Source organism: Ammodytes marinus (genome assembly GCF_949987685.1).
Source record: "Ammodytes marinus genome assembly, chromosome: 22".
Classification (NCBI taxonomy): Eukaryota; Metazoa; Chordata; class Actinopteri; order Uranoscopiformes; family Ammodytidae; genus Ammodytes; species Ammodytes marinus.
This window is the reverse complement of record NC_137226.1, coordinates 18028559-18053245: the sequence shown is the minus strand read 5'-3', so window position 1 is coordinate 18053245 and position 24687 is coordinate 18028559. Positions and strand designations below refer to the sequence as shown.

At 41.4% G+C, this 24687-nt stretch overlaps 3 protein-coding genes across 4 annotated transcripts in view; 1 reads left to right on the top strand and 2 right to left on the bottom strand.

Annotated features, from left to right (window-relative positions):
* Positions 1–4927: 4927 nt before the first annotated feature.
* Positions 4928–6565, top strand: LOC307268795 (E3 ubiquitin-protein ligase TRIM21-like; the record flags this gene model as incomplete). The annotated part of the gene is made up of 1 exon (XM_080051541.1): positions 4928–6565. One exon carries the CDS (start codon positions 4928–4930, stop codon positions 6563–6565), a length of 1638 nt encoding a protein of 545 aa, XP_079907667.1.
* A 4393-nt stretch (positions 6566–10958) lies between these two features.
* Positions 10959–19273, bottom strand: LOC307268301 (SIN3-HDAC complex-associated factor-like). The gene is made up of 6 exons (XM_080050878.1): positions 19135–19273; positions 16126–16253; positions 15014–15113; positions 14804–14924; positions 14251–14401; positions 10959–11992 (listed from the first exon to the last, which is right to left on the bottom strand). The coding sequence occupies exons 2-6, from the start codon at positions 16251–16253 to the stop codon at positions 11746–11748; spliced, it is 747 nt and encodes a 248-aa protein (XP_079907004.1). The 5' UTR covers positions 19135–19273; the 3' UTR covers positions 10959–11745.
* A 1338-nt stretch (positions 19274–20611) lies between these two features.
* The window catches only part of dennd5b (DENN/MADD domain containing 5B), an 82912-nt gene continuing 78836 nt past the window's right edge, over positions 20612–24687 (bottom strand). For both annotated transcript variants that reach the window (XM_080051247.1, XM_080051248.1), the window contains 2 exons: positions 24287–24461; positions 20612–23796 (listed from right to left, as the gene is read on the bottom strand). In XM_080051247.1, coding sequence (XP_079907373.1) covers positions 23613–23796; positions 24287–24461 — 359 coding nt within the window. In that variant the 3' untranslated portion in view covers positions 20612–23612. The remainder of the gene's footprint in view (positions 23797–24286; positions 24462–24687) is intronic.

Here is a 24687-nt window from a genome sequence, read left to right as displayed (position 1 = left end):
GTTCCAGGACAGTCCATCTTCTACCATCAGTCAGCTCCACCTCCAGCCTCCTCCTTTGCTGCTGCCTGCAGACTTTAGACTCCAGCCTTCAGGTGCAGGTGACACGCATAATATGTAGCTCCAGTCTTTCTTAATCCACCACATGCATTACAGATCCATATTATTTGCAGAGTAATTAGTCGTCTCAACTGCACATTTCACATTAATGATTAACACCTTCTGCTCAGTTTTTTAATATCATAACATGATTTCGGCATATTTTAATTCCAACATTTAAATCCTTTAGTTGCCATTGGAACATATGCCTCGTAGTCAGGAAATATTTATGAAACTGGTTCTTTTGTTACAGTTAAACAGAATATGGATGCATTCGTTTACTCACTGTTTGATGGGTGACAACCTGACCTGAGACTTGACTCTGCTGCTCTGCTTTCACAGGACTCACTCTGACATGTATCATTACCGAGCAGCTACCAGAGCCTGCTCCAACCCTTTGGATTTGATGTCATGACCCCAGAGTGTGTCTCACTGAGATCAATGGACCTCCAGCCTGTGCAAGGTCAGTACCATTCATCTCATTCATTCATTCATCTTCAAAATCACTATGTCTGGGGGCGCCCTTAGCTCAGTTGGTAGGGCGTCCCCCTCATGGGCCTCGGCCAGCAGCGGACCCGGGTTCGATTCCAGCCCGCGGTCGTTCTCTACATGTCACTCCCTTCTCTGCCCCAATTCAACTCTGTCTCTACACAATCAATAAAGCATAAAAATTCAAAAGAAATATCTTAAAAAAAAAAGATCACTATGTCTTTTTGCACCTTTTACACATTTCAACACACAATGTATAGCCTCTTTAAAAAGAGCTTGTGTTTATGTTAAATTAGTATTTTATTTGATGTGTATAGGCTACTGTTAGAGGTAGGGCTGTGTCAAAAAATCGAAATATCGATATATCGCGATACTTAGTTTCCCGATATCAGTATCGATTTTTATATCAAAATATCGATTTTTTTTTATTAATTTTTTTATGATTTTTTTTTTTTTTTTTTTATATAATTTTTTTTTTTTCAAGGCTTTATTGACAGTGCAGATATACATATATGAAATGGGGCAGAGAGGGAATGAAACAACCATGGGTCAGATTCAAACCCATGTCTGCTGTCAGGAACTGAGCCTCTAGGATACTGACTATTGAAGTTAGATCAGTTTTGTTTATAAAAATTCTTAATTAAGATTCACTGTGTCACAAAAGCACACTGATGTGTTTTCATTTTCAGTGTGTCCTGTACAGTTAGTACAAGAGTGAATTGGATTTGTTATTTTGATGTTATGGCAGCTGCAGCAGTGTTTGATAATTTGCCATAACCAAAAAAAAGGAAGAAAAATAGTAAAGGAAGTTGTGAATGAAATAGTTTTGACTTAATTTGTCTGTGCAATTATCAATATATTGTGCTGTTATGTTTGACAAGGCAACTTGTTTATGGAATATCGCAATATATCGTGATATATCAAGATACGCAATATATTGTGATATATCGTGATATATCGTATCGTGACCAGTATATCGTGATACGTATCGTATCGCGAAGTCCTTGACGATACCCAGCCCTAGTTAGAGGTAGAGCAACAGTCTGTAGTGAAAGATCCTCAGTTTTATAAACGATCGATAATCCGATTGGATTTTGAATGACAATACAGATTCTGACATGAATGCTTGTTCCCACACCTCTCATTATGTCGTGAACGTGTCATAAATAAACACTTCTATTATCCTTCCTCCTCCAGTGTCAGTATCCAGAGCAGCAAATAATTCCCTCGTCTCCTCTGCGCTACACGCTTCTCCAATGCTCTAGCCCTCACTCCTAAACTCTACCTGAGAAGAACCTGACACACCTGGAGAAATGATCCATGCCATCTCACTTCCACCTCCACCAGTTTCTGTGCCTTTAAAATACACCATACACCATTGAACCTTTGCTCAATAAAGTCTATATTTCTGTCTATCATCAGATCAGTCATTGAGTCCATACAAATAACTTGATATTTGAGATCTCAGTAGATATTTCCTCTTCACGTTTCTAATATGTCGTCTTTTGTAGCAGCTTCATTTATGAGTCTCAATGAGTGGGACAGTGTCTTTATCAAACCATACTTTGAGCTTAGATTCAGTAAAGTCAGAATGTTTTGTTAACCCTTTCCTCAGGAGCTAATGCAGAACTTATATATATGTATACATAAGTGCAAAACTCTTTGTTTACTAAACTTAAGTTAAAGGTGCAGTGTGTAATATGACATCATCAAGAAAGTTCTAAAAAGTTCTAGAATGCAACACTCCCTGGGTAACCCCACCCCTTTCGAATAATAACAGAAGCTACAGTGGCCTTCAAGGACAAGAACAATTCTAAATTTTAAACAATGCACCTGATGACATTCCAACTATGACACTTTCAAGATGGCGGCACTAGGCCTTGGTCCAAAATATGCAGAAATATGGACATATATGAGACCCTTTCTAAGGGAAAAAAAAATTATTCCAAAAAAAATGTTCAGCTATAATGCACTAAATTAAATGTACTTATGGATATTATAATTACTTTCTACAAAATCTGCTAGGAAATAAAACCCAAAATTCTACACACTGCAGGTTGAAATTGTTCAGACACATGAGATCAAGAGCATATTTACCAGCATGGACCCTGCAAGATTTTTTTAAGATGAACTGATTCCTGATAAAAACATGAATTGGCTGGCTCATATTTAGCATCGTATACAGTATCTTCAGCAGTATGATCAAAGTAATGCTTTGGACATATGCATTGATCTATGCATGGTTAGAGAGCATGGTAAAGGTTTGCCTAGAATATAATGAAATAAAATATTTCCAAATCCACACAATTATTATACATTATTTTAATTTCCAACCTGTGTGTGTGCATCCCCAACTGATAATGACTCAAGGCTTTCTACATTATGCAGTAGTGCTGCCAACACCTGCACACACAACTGAGCTATTAAGTGGAGTTTGCCTGTAATTCAAATTCTCCATTGAATTAGAAAAAAAAAGACAGCACAGAACCAGCAATCCTGTTTTTCTTATTTTGACGTTGTGGAATTTGGAATGTAGAAAGAAAATGTGTGTCTCTCTAACCATATCTGATCAGGGAGGAGTTAATAGGAACAATCACGGTTGACTTACAGTAAGAGGTGCAGCATAACTGGAAATACCTCAGGTGTATAAATGAAAGTAAGCGCCACAGTGCAGACATCGAGCTGGTATCATAAGGAATCTCTGTTCAACGTTCACTGGTGAGTACAAAACATAATATTCACTGTTTAAACACAGTGAATGAAACCATATTTTAGCTCTGTGGAAGATGGTTTCTGTTGTTTCATTTTGTGTTGACACTCATTCGGAGATAGAAATTTACAGACAAGGGTTAAGTGTGACTGTTGCCCCCTTGACTTAGTGGTAGCCAAGAAGGGGTGTGTTGTTATAAATCCTGTTGTTTGAGAAACAAGTGACACAAAGCAAAACTTTCATAAGTCTCGGTCGCATGTTTCACTCTGTACCAGGACATTTATTTCTTCATAACATCCTGAATTTTACTTCATACATCTAACATTTAACTGACACATGACGACTGACATCAACTTTTGACTTCAGAGATATGTAACTCCACTCTAACAGTTATAACAACATGAAATCAAACAAACATATTTGTCACTTTTGCAATTTCAAAATATATATATATATATATATATATATATAACAGTATAAACATATCAAAAATATGTAAATGCATCTAGCTACTCTGTATAATAGTTTGAAATGTCCCTTTTATATCAAATAACTTTTAAAACAGGAACTCCATTTAATACAATACAAAAACCCTTCAAATAATATATTCAACATTTTACTTGACACTTTAAAGTCAAATCATATTATTTGGTTACTCTTTTTAATTCAGTCAGTACACAATGTTATCAAAAGAAACATTCAAAAAGTGCACTAATTTAGCTGTTATTTAACTTATGTTCATTCATCAAAATCATCTTAACATTACAGAATGCACCTTTAATAAGTGTGCGTGTGGACACAATGACATATCACGGTACGGGCGTCACACCCTTGCATTGCCTCAGCAGCACAGCATTCTTACACTAGCCAATTGACCCACCATTACATATAGATTAAATCCATAAACACATATCACATACCCACGTTTTGTATAAACTAACTTTAAGCGGCTAAACCGTGCCAAGGTATAATACTATCTATGGGTGAAACTCACGGCTTCATGAACCCAATGTCAGCATAAAGAACCCACTAGCTGCGCTAGCTTAACAACATTAGCATGTAGCTTCATGGTCACGATCACACAAACATTCACAAAACCCATTACTCTTATTCTGACCTAAATAACATGTTTACTCTTCAAAGTATGCTGTGTGTGTGCATTTTGGAGGAATATTAACCCACCAGTTGTTTGAGAATCAAGAGACACGATCGCAGGATTTATTCTGCGGTGCCCCTGTGGTACTAATGATCCCCTGGGCGCCCTCTAGTGGCGTTAGTCATTAAAGAGAAAGCTGACATTGCAAAATAAGATTATTTAGTCAAAAACAAAAAATAAATAAAAGGGTGTCTACTTTTATCTAATTAAACCTTCTTTTACATTTTGCATCACATGTATTTATATTTTTAACCTTTTACACACAATGAAGAACTGATTTTTTTACCCATTACATAACCAACACCTAAATGTACATTTTGGACCTTTTATTTATACTAAGCATAGAAGCATAATAGCATAACATTTCAAAAATGAGTTGAGTACCTGAAAAATAATGTTTGCTTGCCTTACACTCAAAAATTTGTATTTGTATTTTATTTTACATGTTCTCATCTGGTTTCACTCACAGATTTACCATGGCCAGCAGCCTCCTCTCTGAAGAGCAGTTTTTGTGTTCCATCTGTCTGGATGTGTTCACTGATCCAGTCACCATACCGTGTGGACACAACTTCTGCAAGAATTGCATCGCACAAGCGTGGGAAGGTTGTGGAAAATACCAGTGTCCCTTGTGTAAGGAGCTCCTCTACATAAGACCCGAGCTTAGAGTTAATACATTCATATCTGAGATGGCCGCTAAGTACAGACGGACAGCTCTAAAGAAAGCCAGTAGCGTAGAGCAGAAACAAGCCCAAGTGGGAGAAGTTGTGTGTGAAGTCTGCACTGGAACCAAAGTGAAGGCCCTGAAGTCCTGCCTGGTGTGTCTCACCGCCTACTGTGAATCACACCTTGAGCCTCATCACAGAATCCCAGGCCTGAGAAGACATGAGCTGGTGGATCCAGTGGAGAACCTGGAAGACAGGATGTGTAAGAAGCATGGTAGACCTCTCGAGGTGTTCTGTAGGACTGACCAGATGTGTGTGTGTAAAGTGTGCATGGAGACGGATCACAGGAGACATCACTTTGCTCCTCTGAAAAAAGAATTTGAAGAAAAGAAAGCTAAAGTGGGGAAGTTGGAGGCTGAAGTCGAGCAGGAGATCCTGGAGAGACGACTGAAGATCCAGCACGTCCAAGAGTCGGTGGAGCTTGGCAGAGAAGATGCGGACAGAGAGACAGCGGACTGTGAGCAGGTCTTCAAGGCTCTGATTAGGTCTGCGGAGAAACATCTGGCTCAGCTCACGGAGATGATTGAGGAGAAGCAGAAGACAAGAGAGAAACAGGCTGAAGGCTTTGTCCAAGAACTGGAAGAGGAGATCTCTGAGCTGATGAAGAGAAGCTCTGAGCTCAAGAAGCTCTCACAGTCTGAAGACCACCTCCATCTCCTCCAAAGCTTCCCATCCCTGAACCCTGCTCCACCACCCACCAAGGACTGGACAGAGGTCAGAGTTCACTCGTTCTCTATGGGGACTGTGAGGAGAGCTGTGGCTGGGGTGGAGGAGACACTCGGTGAAGAGATGAAGAAGCTGCGTGTCGGTGTTGGGCTAAAGAGGCTCCAGCAGTACACAGTGGATGTGACTCTGGATTCTGATACAGCTCACCCAGCTCTCATCCTGTCCGACGAAGGCAAACAAGTCAGTTGTGGTGATATAAAGAAGGTTCTCCCAGACAACCCAAAGAGATTTACCTCCAGTCCCTGTGTTTTAGGAGAGCAGAGTTTCTCTTCGGGCAGGTTTTACTATGAAGTGCAGGTCGGAGGGAAGACTAGATGGGATTTAGGAGTGGCCAGAGAGTCGGTCAACCGGAAGGGACATGTCGCTGTGAGCCCAACCACAGGCCTTTGGGTGATATGGCTGAAGAATGGAGATGAATACAGAGCTCTAGATGAGCCTGGCGTGGATCTCTCTCTGAAGTCCCGGCCTCAGAAGGTGGGGGTGTTTGTGGACTATGAGGAGGGTCTGGTCTCCTTCTATGACGTAGATGCTGCAGCTCTCATCTACTCCTTTACTGGCTGTAACTTCACTGAAAGACTCCAGCCGTTCTTTGGTCCTGGTCTCAATGAGGGTGGTAAAAACTCCGCCCCTTTGATCATCACTCCTGTAGATCACAGCAGTACTTAAAGGTTCAGTAAGCCGAATAGTCAGTTTAGCTAACTTCCTGTCAGTGACTGCAGTTAGCAGTCCCCTCCCTCGACCCCACATCACCACATTAATGGTGATTATCAAGAAGGAAGTTATCTAGCATCATCTCAGATCCATAAGTGTGATAAAACATGATACAAACCATTAAAACAGACATTGGAAAGGATTTTTACCAGCTCCGCCATTGTAGGCGCATACACATTCACCCATCTGTCGCTCTGCACATGCACCGGCAGTGAGACGGGTGAAAAGGTCTCACCGCCCCTGTGTCTCTCGCCAGGGCTTGGGTGGAGGCTTCTATAGATGGGCCGGGCAAAATGACTTTATTATCTACCCTGTCAATCACACTCAGTGAAAACAATACAGCACATACTCCATTTAACATTCTCCAAACGCTCTATAGAATCAGGTGGAGCGACTGAAAGGGTCTCTATCTGAAAATGAAGGTGGAAGAACGTGTCTGCTTCAGAAGAAAAAAGTTGGTTTCATTTCTGAGGAAATATAAGGCTCCCTTTATCAGGTCTTTACCTGCTGAACCACAGCAGTCCACACACACACACACACACACACACACACACACACACACACACACACACACACACACACACACACACACACACACACACACACACACACACACACACACACACACACACACACACACACACACACACACACACACACACACACACACACACACATTAAATAAATACATTGATAAGGCTAAAGTGTTGCATTTCTTATTGTTTGTATCAGTGGAAAAACGTTTGTAGTCAGCTTTACTCTACTGCACTCGCCTCTTAAGGCCACCAGATGGCAGCATATAGACTGTTACTTTGACATTGGATGATTTTAGAGTTTAGTTTAGGGTAACTCATCCATTGAGTCTTTAAAAAAAAGATTGCAGGTAATTCTTTACATTCAGCCTGCTACCAAGTTAAACCTGCAGTGTGTAGGATTTTGGGTTTTATTTCCTAGCAGATTTTGTAGAAAGTAATTATAATATCCATAAGTACATTTAATTTAGTGCATAATAGCTGAAAGAAAATGTTTTGAATTATTATTTTTTTCCCTTAGAAAGGGTCTCATAGAGACAGTGCATGAAATAGGCCACGCCCATGGCCACGCCCATCGTGGGGGAAAACATTGAACAGCGTTCCGTTCACTTTGTATTGAAGGAGACCTGTCTTCTGCAAACAAACTTAATTAAAACTTAATCAAACATCCATTTAACGAAAAAACGTTACTTTCTTTAAAGCCACGACTCTTGTCTGTCCATACGAGCTGTTTTTGTGAAAAATTATTGAGTAATTTTAGATATTGAGGTGTTTTTTCCCGTCCGACCTGGCTAGCCTACAGCAGAAGGCTAACATTAGCCTAGCATAAAGCATACATTAGTTAAGAGTTTTGTCTCGATATGGAAAATTACTCAATCAATTTTCACAAAAACAGCTCGTATAGACAGACAAGAGTCGTGGCTTTAGAGTATGTAACGTGTATTTGTGAAAGGCATGTCGTATTACGTTTTTATTAAGTTTGTTTGCCGAATACGAGTGTCATTCAATAGAAAGTGAACGGGGCGCTGTGAATTGTTTTCCCCCACGATGGGCGTGGCCTCAGATTATGACGCGTTATGCACTGTCTCTATATATGTCCATATTTCTCCATACCTTGGACCAAGGCCTAGTCGCCGCCATTTTGGAAGTGTCATAGTTGGAATGTCATCAGGTGCATTGTTTAAAATTTTGAATTGTTCTTGTCCTTAAAGGCCAATGTAGCTTCTGTTATTATTCGAAAGGGTTGGGGTTATCCAGGGAGTGTTGCATTCTAGAACTTTCCAGAACTTACTTGATGTCATATTACACACTGCACCTTTAAATCACTTATCATATCCCCGAGAAAAACCCAATCTTATAAAGTGTGTCACCATTAAACCAAAAGGCATATAAACCCACAAGATAGAACCCAGCCGTATCCTACTGGTTTTAATGACGTTAAATGACTGTGCTTGTGTTTTGAACTTTCAGGGACACTCTCCTTTTTGACAGTATGCCCAATATTCAAGCGGTTTATTTTAATCGTCACAGGTACGAAGCATGTGTGAATTTGAAACATGACAAATGCCATTTATTGAACAAGTAGAAATGACAGGCATGTATAAAAAAAATACAAACTTTGCTTTTTCGAAATGAGCAGCAGTGTATCTCTCTCTGCATTATAACTACGGACAGACAAGACTAGTACAATATTTTCTCTATAGGTTAGGTGCAGACCTACATCACATGCTGATGTAAATAGAGACAGAACATCTACATCCATGTTGTGTCTCTAACCAAAATATCAGGAAACACTCTCTAAACTACAACCGTTAAGTACCACGTGTATAGAACAAACATATAGCTAAGATACAAATCACATCCACTGTGTTCAGTCCATATGGCATCATTGTACAGACGTCCACAAAGAGCAATGCAATTCAGTGCAGTGAAAATATTTAAGGATAAGTTAATAAATAGATATTTCTTTAGATAAATCCACTCCAAATATGAAGATGAACTTAAATTGAAGAGGAAAAAAGGGGGACAGTGATGAAAGTAAAGCTCAGATGATATCACAAGCTCCATTTGGTAGAATAGACCACATTACATTACATTACATTCCTCAGCATCTGCATTGCTCCTAAAAAAACAGAAACAGTGGGACAGTATTGAAGATTTAGCCATAAACTACAATGGCCGATGCATTTAGTGACAGTGAGTTCATGTTGGTAGGCATACCTTGAACTCTGAACTGTTACTTTCTGCAAAAAAAAAAAAAAAAAAAAGAAGAGAAGAGAAGAGAAGCAAGAAATTATTTTGAAAAACAACAAAAACAAGATTCCCAAGGAAAAGGTGAAAAGTGTGTGTGTATCCCTGAAAGCTAACTCAACACACTGGCATTATACACATGCACCTGAATATTGCTAGATCATAATCATAACCATGGTTCTAAAACAGAGGACATCAAATCTTATAAGGGGAAAAATGCTTGTTACCATTTATTAATTTATATACAAAAATATATATTCAAGCTGTACATCACCATATTATTTTCTGGAGAGCCCATGCAAAATACTCTAAGTTCTGCAAAGAGACACGGAACATGAGTTTAACATTCCTGCGAAGGCCTCAAACACAACCAAAGTCAACACACCCTGCGTTCCAATACCCATACTTCCATACTATTTAGTATGCCAGAAAAAGATGAAGGGGAATTTATTGCATAGTAACGTGGGGACTTTCTTCCTCTGTGGACGATTTAATTATGATAACTTTTGGGATTTCCCAGTATGCACGTCAATTGTAGTATGCTGAAAATACATAAATGCCCCACTAACTCCAATAGCATTTGAGTATTAGTCTTTATTTCTTGACATGATGAAAAAGAATGATCTGATTTTTTTCTCTCCTGTGGCCCTAAAACTCTTCTGTACTTTAGTATGTAGTGTAGTAAAAAGAAACAGTATGTGAATTGGAACGCAGGGACAGCCTCAGTCTTAATTTATGATATGAATAGAATATAGATGACCTGCATCCTGTGCCGTGTGTTACCACAGTCTGCTGAGGGGTTGTTTAGCTTATAATGGTTCAAACAAACGGCTGCATGTTGATGGCTTCAAATAACTCCACACCTCCCTGAATGTTTGTTTGTGCTTCTTATGCATCTATGCTCTGTAACAATGATCCAAATAGTATTGTAATCTTATTTCATTATTTACAGGACATGCTTTACTATGGACCGTTAGGAAGACTTTGGTTAAGATAAATTACTTTACTCAGTTTCAAAAATCTGCATTTTTCGATTATATTTAGCCAGTTGCTGAAAATGGCTTGGCAGTGCATTTACATAACTGTGAAAATGACACCTTCTGTCTTCTAGAGTATGAACTGATCTACGATAGATTATTAGAGCAGTGAGACTGGAAGAGGCAAAGCTACAAATATAGAATGTATCTTGTATATACTGCATTGTCCAGTAGGTCTTTCACTGCTAATGTAAGATTCAAACTAGTTCAATGGGAAGAACTCAAACTTCCGTGTATATTAAATGTAACAGGACACTTCTAAAGAAGAGCGTCCCCTTAAATACCATGTGCATACACCGCGCTATATATTGTTGTCTGCCTGAGAGAACTAGTGAGCTATGTGACCACATAATCATGTCACCATAGCATCAAAGAAAAAAGAAAAAAAGACAGGAAGAACTTTGGATTCAACTCCAAAGTGTGCCACATTGGCAGTGGAGGCTCCACTCACTTATGTGTAACAACATTGATTGGTCAGCGTAGTTCAGTTTCACGCTGCGTTTGTGGTCCTATGGTGTGCCAGTGATGGGCTACTGTGGTTTGACAAGCGCTACATACGTTAGCTCTCCAGTCACGTAGCTTGAAAAGTCACTTAGCTGCCAGCCCTTTTTTTTTTTTTTTTTTTTTTTACAAAGATGCACAAACTCATTTTGCCGAGCCACTCTCTGGCCTGACCGAGCCTTGTACAGGTCGGTGTGGGTGTGAACATATTAGGTTATAGTCTTCAGCTTCCAGAACCCATGCAGGTTTGAAGAGCCTGCTGGCATTGTGTATTTACTTGCCTCTGCAGTTGAATAGCTGCCATTTCACGTATAATATAAACTCTCCTTTACACAAACCAAGGACATCATGGATGGTGAATACACTGGTTCAGCTCCTATAAGAGTGGATGAAGTAGAAAGATGAAACGGAGCAAGACGTTGAGAATAAACTTGTGTAGTTGGGGGGGACACACACACACGATGGAAGGCTGCTCTCCGATCTACTGCTCCAAGTCAATGAGTAAAGGGTGAATGTCCAGAGGTCTCCAGGTTATGCAGCATTCGTCGCTCCAGCATTTCAGACAAAAAGAAAGTATTTACAAAAAAATGTATTTGAGTCTCATAATCTCATAGCAAGAGACACTGAGAATAGAAGCACAGAAGTCACAGAGGTACGGATGGTGTCTGGGGGGGAAGGGTTTGCAGCAGCTTGTAGATGAAGAGCCTACAGTGAGGTCTTGATTTGGACCCAGTCATGTCCCTGTATTGTTTGGTCCAGTGTCTGGTACTGTTTGTCCATGGAGAGGGGAAGACTAAAGCAACCCTGAAGCCCATCATCGTGCTTCTACACCCAGCTGCTGCTCCTCTCGTGTGGGTATGACTGGTGGTGGTGGTGGTGGTGGGGGGGACATGCTCCCTGGCTTCTCCCCCAGTGCGTCCTCTTCCTCCCCCCTCTCTCCACCTACTTGCTGTTGCTGCTCTGGTTGTGGCTTCCTCTGACAGCAGGGCTTGTATAGGTGGGGGTCGATGAGCACTTCTCCGTAGCGTCCCCTGTACACGATCCCACAGCACACCTTCTGTCTGAAAACATCAAAACCAGCCAATGTCACTGTGAGTGTGCATCCCCAACAATACAATACTAGAGCCCCTTTGTTCACTATCAGTCCAAAGTGCATGTTTGTACAGCTGGAAATAACATCATTCTCAAAGGCAGCGTTTATTGGGACAAACAGATCAAAAAGGAAAGCGCATTTGGACAGAGAGACTCCATAAGACTAGTTAAATAATATGGAAAACAGTATGTACCAGTGAGTTCATGACTGATTAATATGTAAGCTGCTTGTCAAAGATGAAGTCTTATAGAACAGCACATTAAAGCTAGCATAGACAATGTACCGTGAGTTGAAAAAGACAATCATTGACCCCGTTTACACGCACCGCATATTCTGATTAAGGTCAATATTCCGGTTCAGACAATATTCCAAATAAGGTGTTTCAACCTGCAGGAATATTCCAGTGCACATGTCAATCAGCTCATTCTGAATGAACCAGGATGTTCACAAGTAGAAGCTCCATGATGTCAGACAGCGGCTTTTTCTATGAGAAAGAAAATGAACTCTTTATCGTTGTCCTGTTACGTTTTGTCAGCTAAAAATGACACCTCTTCTTTTAATGAGGTTTACACACTCTAGTTCAGGGGTGTCCAAACTACGGCCCGCGGGCCAACTGCGGCCCGCGGCCCGCTTTTTATTGGCCCGCGGCCGATTTTAAAAATAAAATGTAATATGGCCCTTTGAAAATTTTTTTTTTTTTTTTTTTTTTGCATTTCTCAGTTAACCCACTAGTGCAGGGCTGTCAAACACTGATTGATTGGCCCGTGGCACATTTTAAAAATATAATGTAATATGGCGCTTTTAATTTTTAAATAATTTAAATGCACTCATTATATTACAGAGGAATATGTCCCATAAAAGAAAAAGAGCAACAAGCCCATCCCAGAGGACCCTGCATAATATTTTATTTTAAATGAATATTATTATGGAAAATCTATGTGTCCTTCTCCAATAGCTTCTAATTCATCTGACACAGTGTCTCCATTTTTTTTCATACAAAATTCTTCAGATTTAGCCTCTTAATTTCCCTCTCAAAGTGCACCAGATTCATGCATTTCACTTTAAAAACTTTAAAAAATCTCCCGGGGGGGCATACCCCCGGACCTCCCTAGGAGGGTCGGGACCTTGGCTGGATACTATTTTCACCCTGCTGGACATTAGACGCAAAGGCAGAAAACACTGGGTGTATCATTGGCATATAAACAAGAGGGGAAATGTGTCTGTTTAATGTACAAGGAAAGTGTTGCCGTGAAGAAGGATTACAATTTACGAAGACACTATGAAACTAAACATCAGAGCAGCTACATGTCCTGATAAATGTGTTATTTTTGCAAAGTGGCCCGGCCCTTCGTAGATTTTTCTGTATGTGGCCCTCAGTGAAAAAGGTTTGGACACCCCTGCTCTAGTTTAACAGCAGTAAACCAGGGCATGCGTCGCATTATTTAGTGCGATTTAGGGCGTATTCACAACCAAACAAACTCATGTGCGCTTCCGCCTTCGGTGTGCATCTTTCAGGAAGGTATGAATACAGCAATCGCACTCGGGGGGGCGGAACAAACAAGCGCACAAGACCCAGCTGAAGAGGTGGTCTCTGTGCACTTCAAAACAAACTCTGATACGGTTTGTTAGTGGTGTGAATATGGCCAGACCTGATCCGACCCAAATGCAGGAAGCACTGTGCCTTTTTTTCCTTTTCTTTTTATGAACAGGCTTTCGCCGTTAGCTTCACATTATGGGTAAGTGTTGTTGTCGCCATTGTTAAGAAGATTAGTTGTGGTTTGACTGGGAGCAGCGAGTCCATTTATTAGGCTACATTTGATAGCGAGGATGAGAGTTCAGTGATCAGATGAGGGATAGGTGAGCGTCTCCTGTACAGTGCCGACAGGTTCACGCTGCACTTTGCATGGTGCGTTTCTTTTGATTCATCTTTCCATGTTAACAGGTTAGACTGTTAACTCTGAGCGGCTCAGCTAGAGCCTGTTCTTCACGCAAGCTGCGCGTGTCAAGCAGCAAAAAGACAGTGAAAATGATATGTTTGACACTATAGGCTACAAGCCACATAATGTGGCATTGATGTAGTAGGATATATTTTAACCATGTGAAACCACTATAATTTGATGTTTTTCTTTTTATTTATATATGTATTTGTTTATTATTTACCCCCCAAAATATTATTCTTCAACCCCGCCATGTTAGATGATAGATCAGGGCAGTCGGTACGGTTACCTTTTCCAGTAGGTGAGGTCCAGGAAGGAGAAGGCCGGGGAGGGGGCGGGGCCAGGTGAAAGCTCTGTGTCAGAGCCCTCGTCTGATTGGTTGCTGTAGCTGGGGGACTGAGCGGGCGAGGCACTGGAGGTGGTGCTGTGGGCATCAGAGTCTGGGAGAGACAGAGAGACAACATTCATCATACATTCAGAGAAATGTCTACCAAGAGATAGAAAGCTCAGTGGTTATGTTTTCATTTTACTGTCTCTGTCGGCTTCACCGAGCCGTCTCTGTGCATTTTCCGGCGTGATATGCTCACAACACGGGGGTAATAATTTAAGAAGCGGCTGGTTTGACCAAGCAAAATCGAGAGACCGCTGGCTTGAACACAGTTGTACCACAGCCCGATAGTTTGACCCATATTCTGGCAGCGGCTATCAGCACCAGAATACCACCGAGATTCTTAAAAGCGAGCTGTCCCGCTCTGAGCCGCTCCGACCCGACCCGCTCTACTTGGTGGAAACAAGGCATTACAGTTATTGGACTAGTGCACCATCACTACAGAGCAACTCACTGTTTCTCTTCAGCTCACTCTGAATTCGACTGATCTGGCTCAGCTTCAGCTTCTTCTTCATCATCATCTTCTTTGTCCTGTGTGTGGCCTTCATGCTGGAGCCAGCTTTAGCATCGACCACCTGAAAACACACAGCACACCAGCTTTAACAAGAAGACATCTACAACCAGAGAAGATCTACAGGTGTTATGATGCAGACTGTGTCCCTACGTGATTCCAGTTCTTCTTGGATCCGACTGGCAGTTTCTTCCACCTCTTGACCAGGAGGACACAGGCGTTACAGATGTCTCCACCACGCACCACTCCCAACCTGCAGGGACAGCAGGACACCAGCAATGCATCACACAATGACCCTCAACACATTAGCTGCGTTCCTAATCTCATATTCTCTTTTTTTGCAATTCTACATACTGCAGCTGATCATAAAAATAATGTAAACAGGATCATCTTAAATCTGTTTCTACCATACTAAACAGCGAAAAGTATGGGTATTGGACCACAGGGACTGTTTTAGCTTTGGAGGTGCATCATTGGATCAAAACAATCATTCTAAATGTATGTGCTTACATTTCAGCATGACATATATACACAAAATAATTTAAACATCTATTAGAAATTGAGGGAAATAGCCATATAGTCGGGGCGATTCATTCCAATGTTGTCATTGGTTATGTGGCGCTCTATATTGGTTCATATCCTTGTCTGTTCAACTGGTTCTTCAGTTTTCCCTTGTAGATGCCTCCAACTACTGCGCTTCTCTCTTTTTTTTAAGCCCCAACACCACCTCGCTCATACCATCTACATGCTACCCCTCCTGGGGCAACGACCTGGCCTGGTCTAGCTGAAATGAAGAACTTGGGTTGCGTTCCGAATCTCATACTCTTTCTTTTTTCAATTCTACATACTACATCAGACGATAAAAATAATCTAGTTAGGATGCAGTAGGCGTACATACTTTACTCTTATTTCATCATAACATTGCACCTTGATCTTGCCTCTTGCTTTTATATCCATCGCATCCCCGTTTGTTTTCATATGGAGGCTTCGTCGATGTGACGTCACTTCACATGCGCACTGGATTGTGGGTCAGAATCGCCCAAATAGGATGCAGTTTTCAACACTAACAATCTTGGCCGCATGAAGTAGGACATCCGGGTACTTCTAACCATCCTAAATCTGGCCACAAGAATCGGGACATCCTAAATCTTTTTTCTACATACTATATAGTAAAAAGTATGCGATTCGGAACGCAACCTTGATGTCCATAATGACCTGAAATTCAACATCTGGGTGTGTGCAGACTAGAGTGCGGCTACACTCACCCGAAGCAGCTCTTGAAGTGTGCGTCGTAGCGTTTGCTGTCGGTGAAGCGGGAGCTGGAAGACTTGGCTCCACAGATACAGCAGCCGTCTATGCTGCGGTACATCTTGGGCTTGTGGAAGCTGAACATCTGCAGCAAAAACAAGGCAGAGGAACAGACACACCATGAGGATATACTGCAGCTCCTCCATACTAGAGTTACAACACTGTGTTCCAAATCACATACTTTTTTTTTTTTTTTTTTTTAACTACACTACATACTAAAGTACAGAAGAATATTAGGGCCACAGGAGAGTAAAAAAAAATCTGATGAGGAAGATATTTTTTTTTATGTCAAGAATAAAGACGAATACTGCAAAGTGCAATTGGAGTTAGTGGGGCATCTAGGTACTTTTGGCATACTAAAATTGACATGCATGCATTGGGACATTCTAATTCTTTTTCTGGCATACTTAATAGTAGGGAAGTATGGGAATTGGAACACGGGGTTATTTTACTATTGGTGCGACTGTGTCCTGGGAGCTGAAAACCTGCTGCAAAAGTCACATTTGAACTAGGCTCCATGCACGTTTTTATTTAACACCCATTTCAATAGAACATTATCAAATCAATAAATGGTGTGTCCTAGTGAAAAACATCAGTCATGGGGGCGCCCTTTGCTCAGTTGGTAGGGCGTGTCCCCCATGGGCCTCGGCCAGCAGCGGACCCGGGTTCGATTCCAGCCCGCGGTCGTTCTCTGCATGTCACTCCCCTCTCTGCCCCATTTCAACTCTGTCTCTACACTATCAATAAAGAATAAAAAATGCCGAAAAAATATCTTTAGGAAAACATCAGTCAATGAATTCTTAAATGTTTACATGAAAAAAAAATATTCATCATTTCTCCGTTAATAAATGCATTAATAATTTTCTCTCTAGATGAAAATAAATATTACTTTTAAATCCGAGTAGGAGTAATTAATGTCACCCCAAGAACACAAATATTTGAACTCTATAATCTGGCTTTGCATGGTCCATTTTTTTTAAATAAGGCTATAGCAGGTTATATGTCTGATCATATTACACACAGAACAACTTCATGTGGCCCCACAAAAAGCAGAATTAAAAAAACAAAAACAAGCCGGGTCTGTTCCCCGAATGTGCGGAGCATTTGCGTTTTATACCATTCAAGCCGCGTGTGTGCGTGTCCGTGTGTGCGTGTAATGAGCCAGGCTGAGCATCAGTGAGTGAGGAGGGAACAGCGCGCGGCCTGTCTGCCTCTTACGTAACCGCGGTGGGTGGTGCTGATGCAGCTGGAGGCTCGACATGTGGGCGGGTGGGGGGATGCTGCTGAGACTGAGCGATCTACAACCACCGATTAAACCACTCAATTCACTACACTCACAGGTGTAACAACGCTCTGCACTCTTTTTATAACCTATTTAACTTTGATTAAACATTTTAAAAGGCGACAAAAAAGACGCGTTTGACTTAAAAAAAAACACTCGAATAGATTGAGCCATGTAAAGAGATATTTGAACCGTCATCAGTAGCCTATGTCACAAAAACTCATCTGATCTATGGCCCTGGTTTGTGTCTGCGGTGAGTGACATTTAAAATGTTATGTGTGCGACACTGATAGTGTAATAATGTACTGACTGACAGCAGCCTAGGCACATGGCAGCAGGGTGGTTGCAGGGGGAGGCGGCGTGGTGCCGACTGATGCTCTGACCCGCCGAGTAGAGGAAAAGCTGCAGAGAAGCCACAATAAAGTTCCCCGACTAGCGACTATAGGCCCAGCCCAAAATACGACAGCTGTCCTAGGACTGGGTCGTTGCATTTGCAGTTGGACAGTTGCTACCAAAAGATGAGAATGCGTTAGTGTCGCTTGATTCATGTTCCTTCAGCCAGGCCCACTCCCGTTCCTCACATCGCAACGTGGAAGCAGCTCTCCTCCGTGTGTCAATTATCGGACATTATTAGAATTATGATGGAGCATTTTTTTCTTTTTTTTAATGAAAATGTTAATGAAGAATACGGAAAATTATGCCAAGACAATAGCTTGCATGGCATATGATTATTCTGGAGGCTTGAAGTGTCCCATAACGTAACAAGAGTGATAGACTTGACGTGAGAGAATTGAAACATGGAACTTTGAACTGTACTGTCCGACAATGGAAGCAGCAGAGATGCTACGAGACTAGCAAAGCTGTCAACACTGGCATGATCCCACGCCGCCATCGGTTTGAAACGTCGTCACATTACAGCAGCGACAGACACACAAGTGACATTATAAAAAGTCGTGGGGCTAAATGCTAAAAACAAGCTCAAATACAATTTAATGACCGTCTACCAGGCTACCGTCCATAGAGTTAAATGTTGGTGAAAGGGGATGGATGATTGATGACGCAGACACACACCCACCAGCCGACAACAAAGTGGAGCTCGAGCTTCCCACGCGCCCTGCTTCAATACTCGCTTTATACCGTGTAATGTCGTCCGAAACTTTTTTAAATGTTGAGCTAACACAACATTAATGCATAAACGTAACTTAGTCCTTATTCACAGTTACCGGAAAATGGAGTATACGCACACAGTGGCGTCGACGGAGAAACTTAGTACGTGAAAGGGCACGTCCGAGAGAGCAAGACATATTCAAAAAAATACTAAAGTTAAATTTTAACGGACTAGAGCTAAATGTAACAGTGCAACAAGCGTTACCCAGCTAATAAAGAGCGTCGACCGAATGATAGTCAGAGACCATGGCTGTCTACACATTTAGACTTAACAACATACGACATAAACACCAGTGGATAATTAACTATTATCAACACTATAACAATGATAAAATCCCATCTTTACGGTGCGTTGGGCGAACGTATGAGTGTGTTGAACCGACCGAAACAGCTGCTCGCTCTGTACGAGATTTGAAATCACACACCATCCTACGATAACTTTAATGCACGTCGACAGGCACCAAGCGGGCAAAAAAAGCACATTTCCTCTGTCAACAAAGTCAGAAACCACACTTACCTTGTTTCAAAGTGAGATGCTGGGCGGCTCACACTTGTGTCATATGCGGTTAAAAAATATATACTGTCTTTATTGTCTCATTTAACAATGCCGTACAGACCCTCGGTGAGGTTACAGCGTTGCCCGCCAAAGCGAAAAGATACGACATTAATAAAAAGCACTTCCGCTTGGCAGTTTTAAATTAAAGCACACGTTATCTCGTGTAACAACACTACTCTTATTATGAAGGTTCGTTCATCCAGCTTCCGATTGTACATTGATTCCAGTTGGCTAACTTGTTGCAGCTCGTCTGGTCTGCTCCGGTCTGCTCGCTCATGCTCATGGCTCGTAGTAGAGGGATCCACGCAGGCGCACTGGGCAACTCCCGCGCCACCATTTTCTGATTTTCTTCAATCGGTGTGATTTGCATACAGCTGTGACGTCTGCCTGAATGGCCCAAAAAAGGAGTGATATTTACGCGGGAAAAAAGGGTCTAACCAGTTGCTATGGAGAGGTTGCAGCGCAGGCAAGCTGCCAGGAGGGGGCTCCGATTGGCCTATGCTGCACTGTATGAAGTTGAGAAATCAACTGCACATAAACAATAATACGCTACAGTAGGCCTATAATATATGGACTAAAACAATTATTACAGATATCTTGGATTGCTTCAAAGAGAAATCTTGTGCCTAATAGGCTACGACGGTTAGGACTAAATGACTAAAGGTGCATGTTCTGTTTGAGAAATGAAAATACTGCTTCGGCTACTCTACACCATTTGTGGTGCAATGGCGACGCCTAGGGGCGAAACAGAGGCAGTGTTTTGATGAGGTAACTGAAGGTGGATTAGTTTAGTTCCCACATGTTTCAAACAGAGAAGTAGCCTACTGTACGGCTGTTCAGAATCGAATCCTCGGAGGAATACGTCAGTTTTCCTTTGGTTATTGTAGGTAGATATCGGGCCATTCCACCAAATGGGTGACATTTGCATGTTGCAACTCTTCCAAATTAAACTTCAGATTTTTTTTTTCAGATTAATAACGGTAATATGACGATGGTTTTGTTTGAAAAATCTGACCCGTGCAAAGGCATTAATAATAACTATATAAAAATATAATTATTTTCACTGATAGTCTCGTTTGCTGTTAGGCCTACAGGTCATTTATGATCCTCAGATGAAAAATTAGACCATTTCATTAACATTTAAAAGTTCCTTGTAGGAGGTTTAAAGATAACGCTGAATAGGCTACCACTAAATTCCTGCATGATATTTTACTGCATAGTTTTATTAATACTGCTTTTATAAAATCTAAATAAATCTTATTTTGCCTCTTGTCGCACCATTCAATATTTCTAATATTTCTAATACATTGACACAGCTGTAGTGTAGTTGATTGACATCCACAAACACATCCGGCACTTTTAACACGCTGGGTGTTTTCTTTTATTGAAATAGGCATAATAAATATCAGAGCAGACCGGTGGAGTTCTTTTTTTTGCCCTAAGCAGGACACACAGCCACCGCTGCCATGAAGACTGTTGGTAGTATACTCCCTGTTTTCCTGTTTGAGCAGATCCACTCTGGGTTAATACCAACCGCCACACATCAACATGTCCATGTAACAAATCCACCCAGTAAGCAAAGTGTTGCAGTAGTTCTAAAGAGGAACCTCAAATCGTCCACACAATGCATATTATCCTCCTGCAGAAGTCTGCCCTGCCGCTGACAGCAAATCGTTTCTACACACACACACACACAGGAGACAGAGGATTCTGTTATTGTGCTTTGGAGCTGTGGATAGTCCTTGGGTGAGGCATCAGGAAACACAGAGGGTACAGACATGATCATAACACATCAATTAAAAAAAAAACTGCATTTAAAGACATTATTATATTTCCAGTTATTCCACAGGCTTCATCAACCCCTAAAAACACGAGCGCTGCTGTCAGCCTGCCCTCGGATTAATACTAAATTAATAAATACATTAAATGAAATGAAATGCTAGACATTCAAATCAAACCATGACAGGCAACAATTTGTCCTTCATAGACTCAATACTAGAAACAGCAACAACAAGAAAAATACTATAGGGAAACTGGGATGGCTAAAGATGGGCCCCATTTGTTGTCTTCTCAAAAAAAAAAAATGTTTTAAAACTAGATTTCATCAGTGGAGGTCACAATAAATACGGCTCAGTCTAAAAATGTCCAACAACATGCACTAGTGACAATATTTACACCATTTCTCAGAAAGGATTTAGACGGCGGTAAGTGGCAACAGTGGCAAATTCCCCCATGCAGCAAAAAAGTCCAAGGGGGGGGAACGATAATCCGTCGGAAGAAAAAAAATATTGATCAGAGCTTTCACCCATCGATGTAGGCTGTTGCTTCAGTAGAAATAAAAAGTGCAGTTGGTCTCCGGTTGTCTTACCCTATATAACATTTGTTTGGAGGAGGTGGGGGGTTGAATTAAATTCTTTGAAAATGTCAAATAAGACCTTTTTCCTTCCTTTCTTGGTCAAACAGAGTTCACGTTGCATTTATGTCACATGGGAGTTTTTGAACAGCTACCTTATGACCTACCCACACTGATCACAAAAAGAATGCTAAAATCATTAAAATGACAAGGCTAATATCTAATATTCTGTATTTTTCCTTGTCAACAAATCCAATGGAAAGACTCAAATAATAGTCAGATAAAATAGATAAGGATAACACACTTATTAGGCCCAATTTGGAGCGAATTGTGTATTAATCCCTCGCTGAAAACAGTCCCCAACAAATGAATTCTGATTTTAAAAGGAACAATTATGTGGTATTCATCTAGCAGGAAGTACATTTAAATACAATAATTCATGACCTTCTAGTTAAGTTATATTTATGACCTGGAACTTTTTGTTATTTCCATAAGTCACCAAACTGTGGCTAAGTGGCTAATTCCCTTGCAAACTACTCCAGTGTTAAACCACATTCATTTAGAGTAAGGAACATTTTGCTAAAAGTTCATACCTGACCTTGGAGTAGTTTGAAAAAAATAATCTTCATTTAAAAAGGTCCGTTAACTTTGCCAAAGCACTCGGTCACAATGGTCCCTCCCTAATTACAAGTCACCTGATGTCAGCTCCACGGCAACTGAGCAAACTTAATATGATCGACAGCTCCAAAAAAATGCTACTGAGTGGCCCTTGAGCTCAGATTATTTCGAGCTGTTATTGAAGTGGAAATATTGGCAAACTGTTCAGAAATGATAAATTAAAACGTGAGGTATACACAAATCACACACACTCTTACAGGACACACACACACACACACAGTGTGGCAGAGTACACTACAGCAATCCGTAGATCCCTTTGAAAACTATATACAATACAAATAAAACGGGGGCCAAAGAGACACGCACGCACACACACACGCACACACACACGCACACACACACACACACACACACACTTTAAAGACACAGCATTTTAAAGAGGCAGGTGGATGCCTGTCGTTTGGTAGGAATGTCCATGCAGCCACAAGTTGGCTCCTGACTCTGAGCCACATCACAGCTTGTGTCCTTCCACAGACGAAAAGCAGAAGAAATGCACAAAAAAAAACTAGTCCAGGGAATTCAAACTGGTGGAGCTGGTGGCCTCCTCAACACGTCATGAGAGTCACCGTCACCATTAGTCTTCATTGCGGTGCGTTAGTGGTTGCTCCATCACATCTCATAGGCATGCTTGCTAATGCTAAAAGCTAACTAAGGTGTAGGGATGGTGGCTCTTGTAACGGCCAGTAGCAGGCGGGGAAAGAGATTTCACAGGTTATCTGGTTGTACCTACTGAAGGAGGACTAGCCTACACACACTGTTACTGCTTACGAAATGTTATACAGCCAAACCAGTGGTTTTGAAAATGATCACCCCGTTTATCTCCATATATTGTTTCCGTTTTTAGACTCCTTCCAAGCAGCTCTCTCTCAGTTCATTAATCAAATATTTTCCGGCAATAAGAAAAATTGTTTGAAAATGCTAAAATGGATCATTTCTTTATAGCAGACTTAAAATTGATTCCAGCAGATTTTTTAGTGTAATTAAAAAAAGTAATGGCTGCTTGGTAAGTCCGGAAGTGAATTAACTTGAAAATGAATGGCATGTTTTTTTTGAAAAATCGTAGATAGTAATGTAAAGTACTGGGATTTCTAGTCAATCAAGTAGAACGTGATTAAGCAGTGCTTGTAACTCAAATAAACGGCTCTTTCAAAGCCCCAGGTTGGGTCTAATAATACTGCATGCCAAGCCGATGGTCCATCCAAAGCCCCAGACTTCTCCCATGAAGCAGTGGAACTCTTAGTTGGGCTTTGGCAACCAACTCCCACTTGAACAGTTTTCATTCTCTTGCTCCTCACTTCCTCCTTGCCTCGGTCATGAGTTCAATTCCAGGAACCAATGGGCTTCAAGGTGCAGAAGAGCAGGTGGGGGGAGGTAACGGTAGAGGCCCCAGTAGCAGACCCTGTGGAGGCTAGAGGTCGATCCCTTTGACCAGCGAGGCCTCCAGTGTGATGGGGAAGTGGTGCAGGGTCTCCAGGGCTCCGATCAGCCCGTTGACAGTGGTGCGGTCTCTCAGCAGGGCCGTGTCCTCGTACATGCGCAGGATCAGCGGGCATTCCACCAGCAGGGGGAGCCACTGGGGCAGCAGCCGGTCTCTGTGTGGGGGGGGGGGGGGGGCAAAGTGAGCTGACGTTTCTACATACAGTATGTGGTAGTAAGAGTGCTATCATCATGTATGGGCAATCAGTGGAATGCCTACAGTATGTTCACTGCTTTAGTCAAGAGCACAACTTTTGATATGTTTTTCTGATCAGACTCTGAAGTTTCAGACTTATTTCCGAGTGAACACTATTTTTCTCTGAGTTTTATTTTTTAAAACTACTACAAGAATCACAGTCCTGTCTAAGATCGTCGGAAAGGAAGATAAATGTACAGCTGTGCATCACTTGCTTATGACTAAATGAAACTCAAACGCACTTAAAATTTAGAGACTTAGTGCACTAATTGAAATAAAATATGCGATTGAAATAAACTAAACTAAACTAAATATATGAGGATGTATACTATGTATATTTTTATGATGTCGCCTCTACATAACAGAACTGTAAAGCAGACATGTCCAAGGTGTATTTCCCTCAAACTGACCTGGCTCCGAGGCAGACTAGCAGCTGGAACTTGCCGTCCTTGCCGATGTTCCTGTGTGTGGAGTTGATGGCGTTGACGTAGTGACAGAGTGATTGACAGGTCATGCCCCCGGGCTCAGCCGTCTCCTGGAGGTCTCCCATCTGGTCAGCTGACTCCATGTAGGCCACAGCCTTCTCTGTAGAGGGAGGGCACGGATACAATACACACTCAGAAAATGTGTTGCAAACTTATTTCAAACTGTGGTTCACCAGCTAAACAAACTATAATGGTAAATGGTAAATGGATCACCATGAGGCATTTCCAAAAACTACCCCTGCGTTCCAAATCACATACTTTTTCTTTTTACTACACTATATACTAAAGTACAGAAGAGTTTTAGGGCCACAGGAGAGAAAGAATAC

What these genes read in the sequence shown, in the direction of transcription:
- LOC307268301 (XM_080050878.1), bottom strand. Translation starts at nt 16,253, where the DNA reads ATGTTCAGCTTCCACAAGCCCAAGATGTACCGCAGCATAGACGGCTGC. An exon ending in CCAAGAAGAACTGGAATCAC is followed by an intron (nt 14,925 to 15,013) that starts GTAGGGACACAG and finishes GTGTGTTTTCAG; the next exon opens with GTGGTCGATGCTAAAGCTGG. An exon ending in GAGTGAGCTGAAGAGAAACA is followed by an intron (nt 14,402 to 14,803) that starts GTGAGTTGCTCT and finishes TGTCTCTCCCAG; the next exon opens with ACTCTGATGCCCACAGCACC.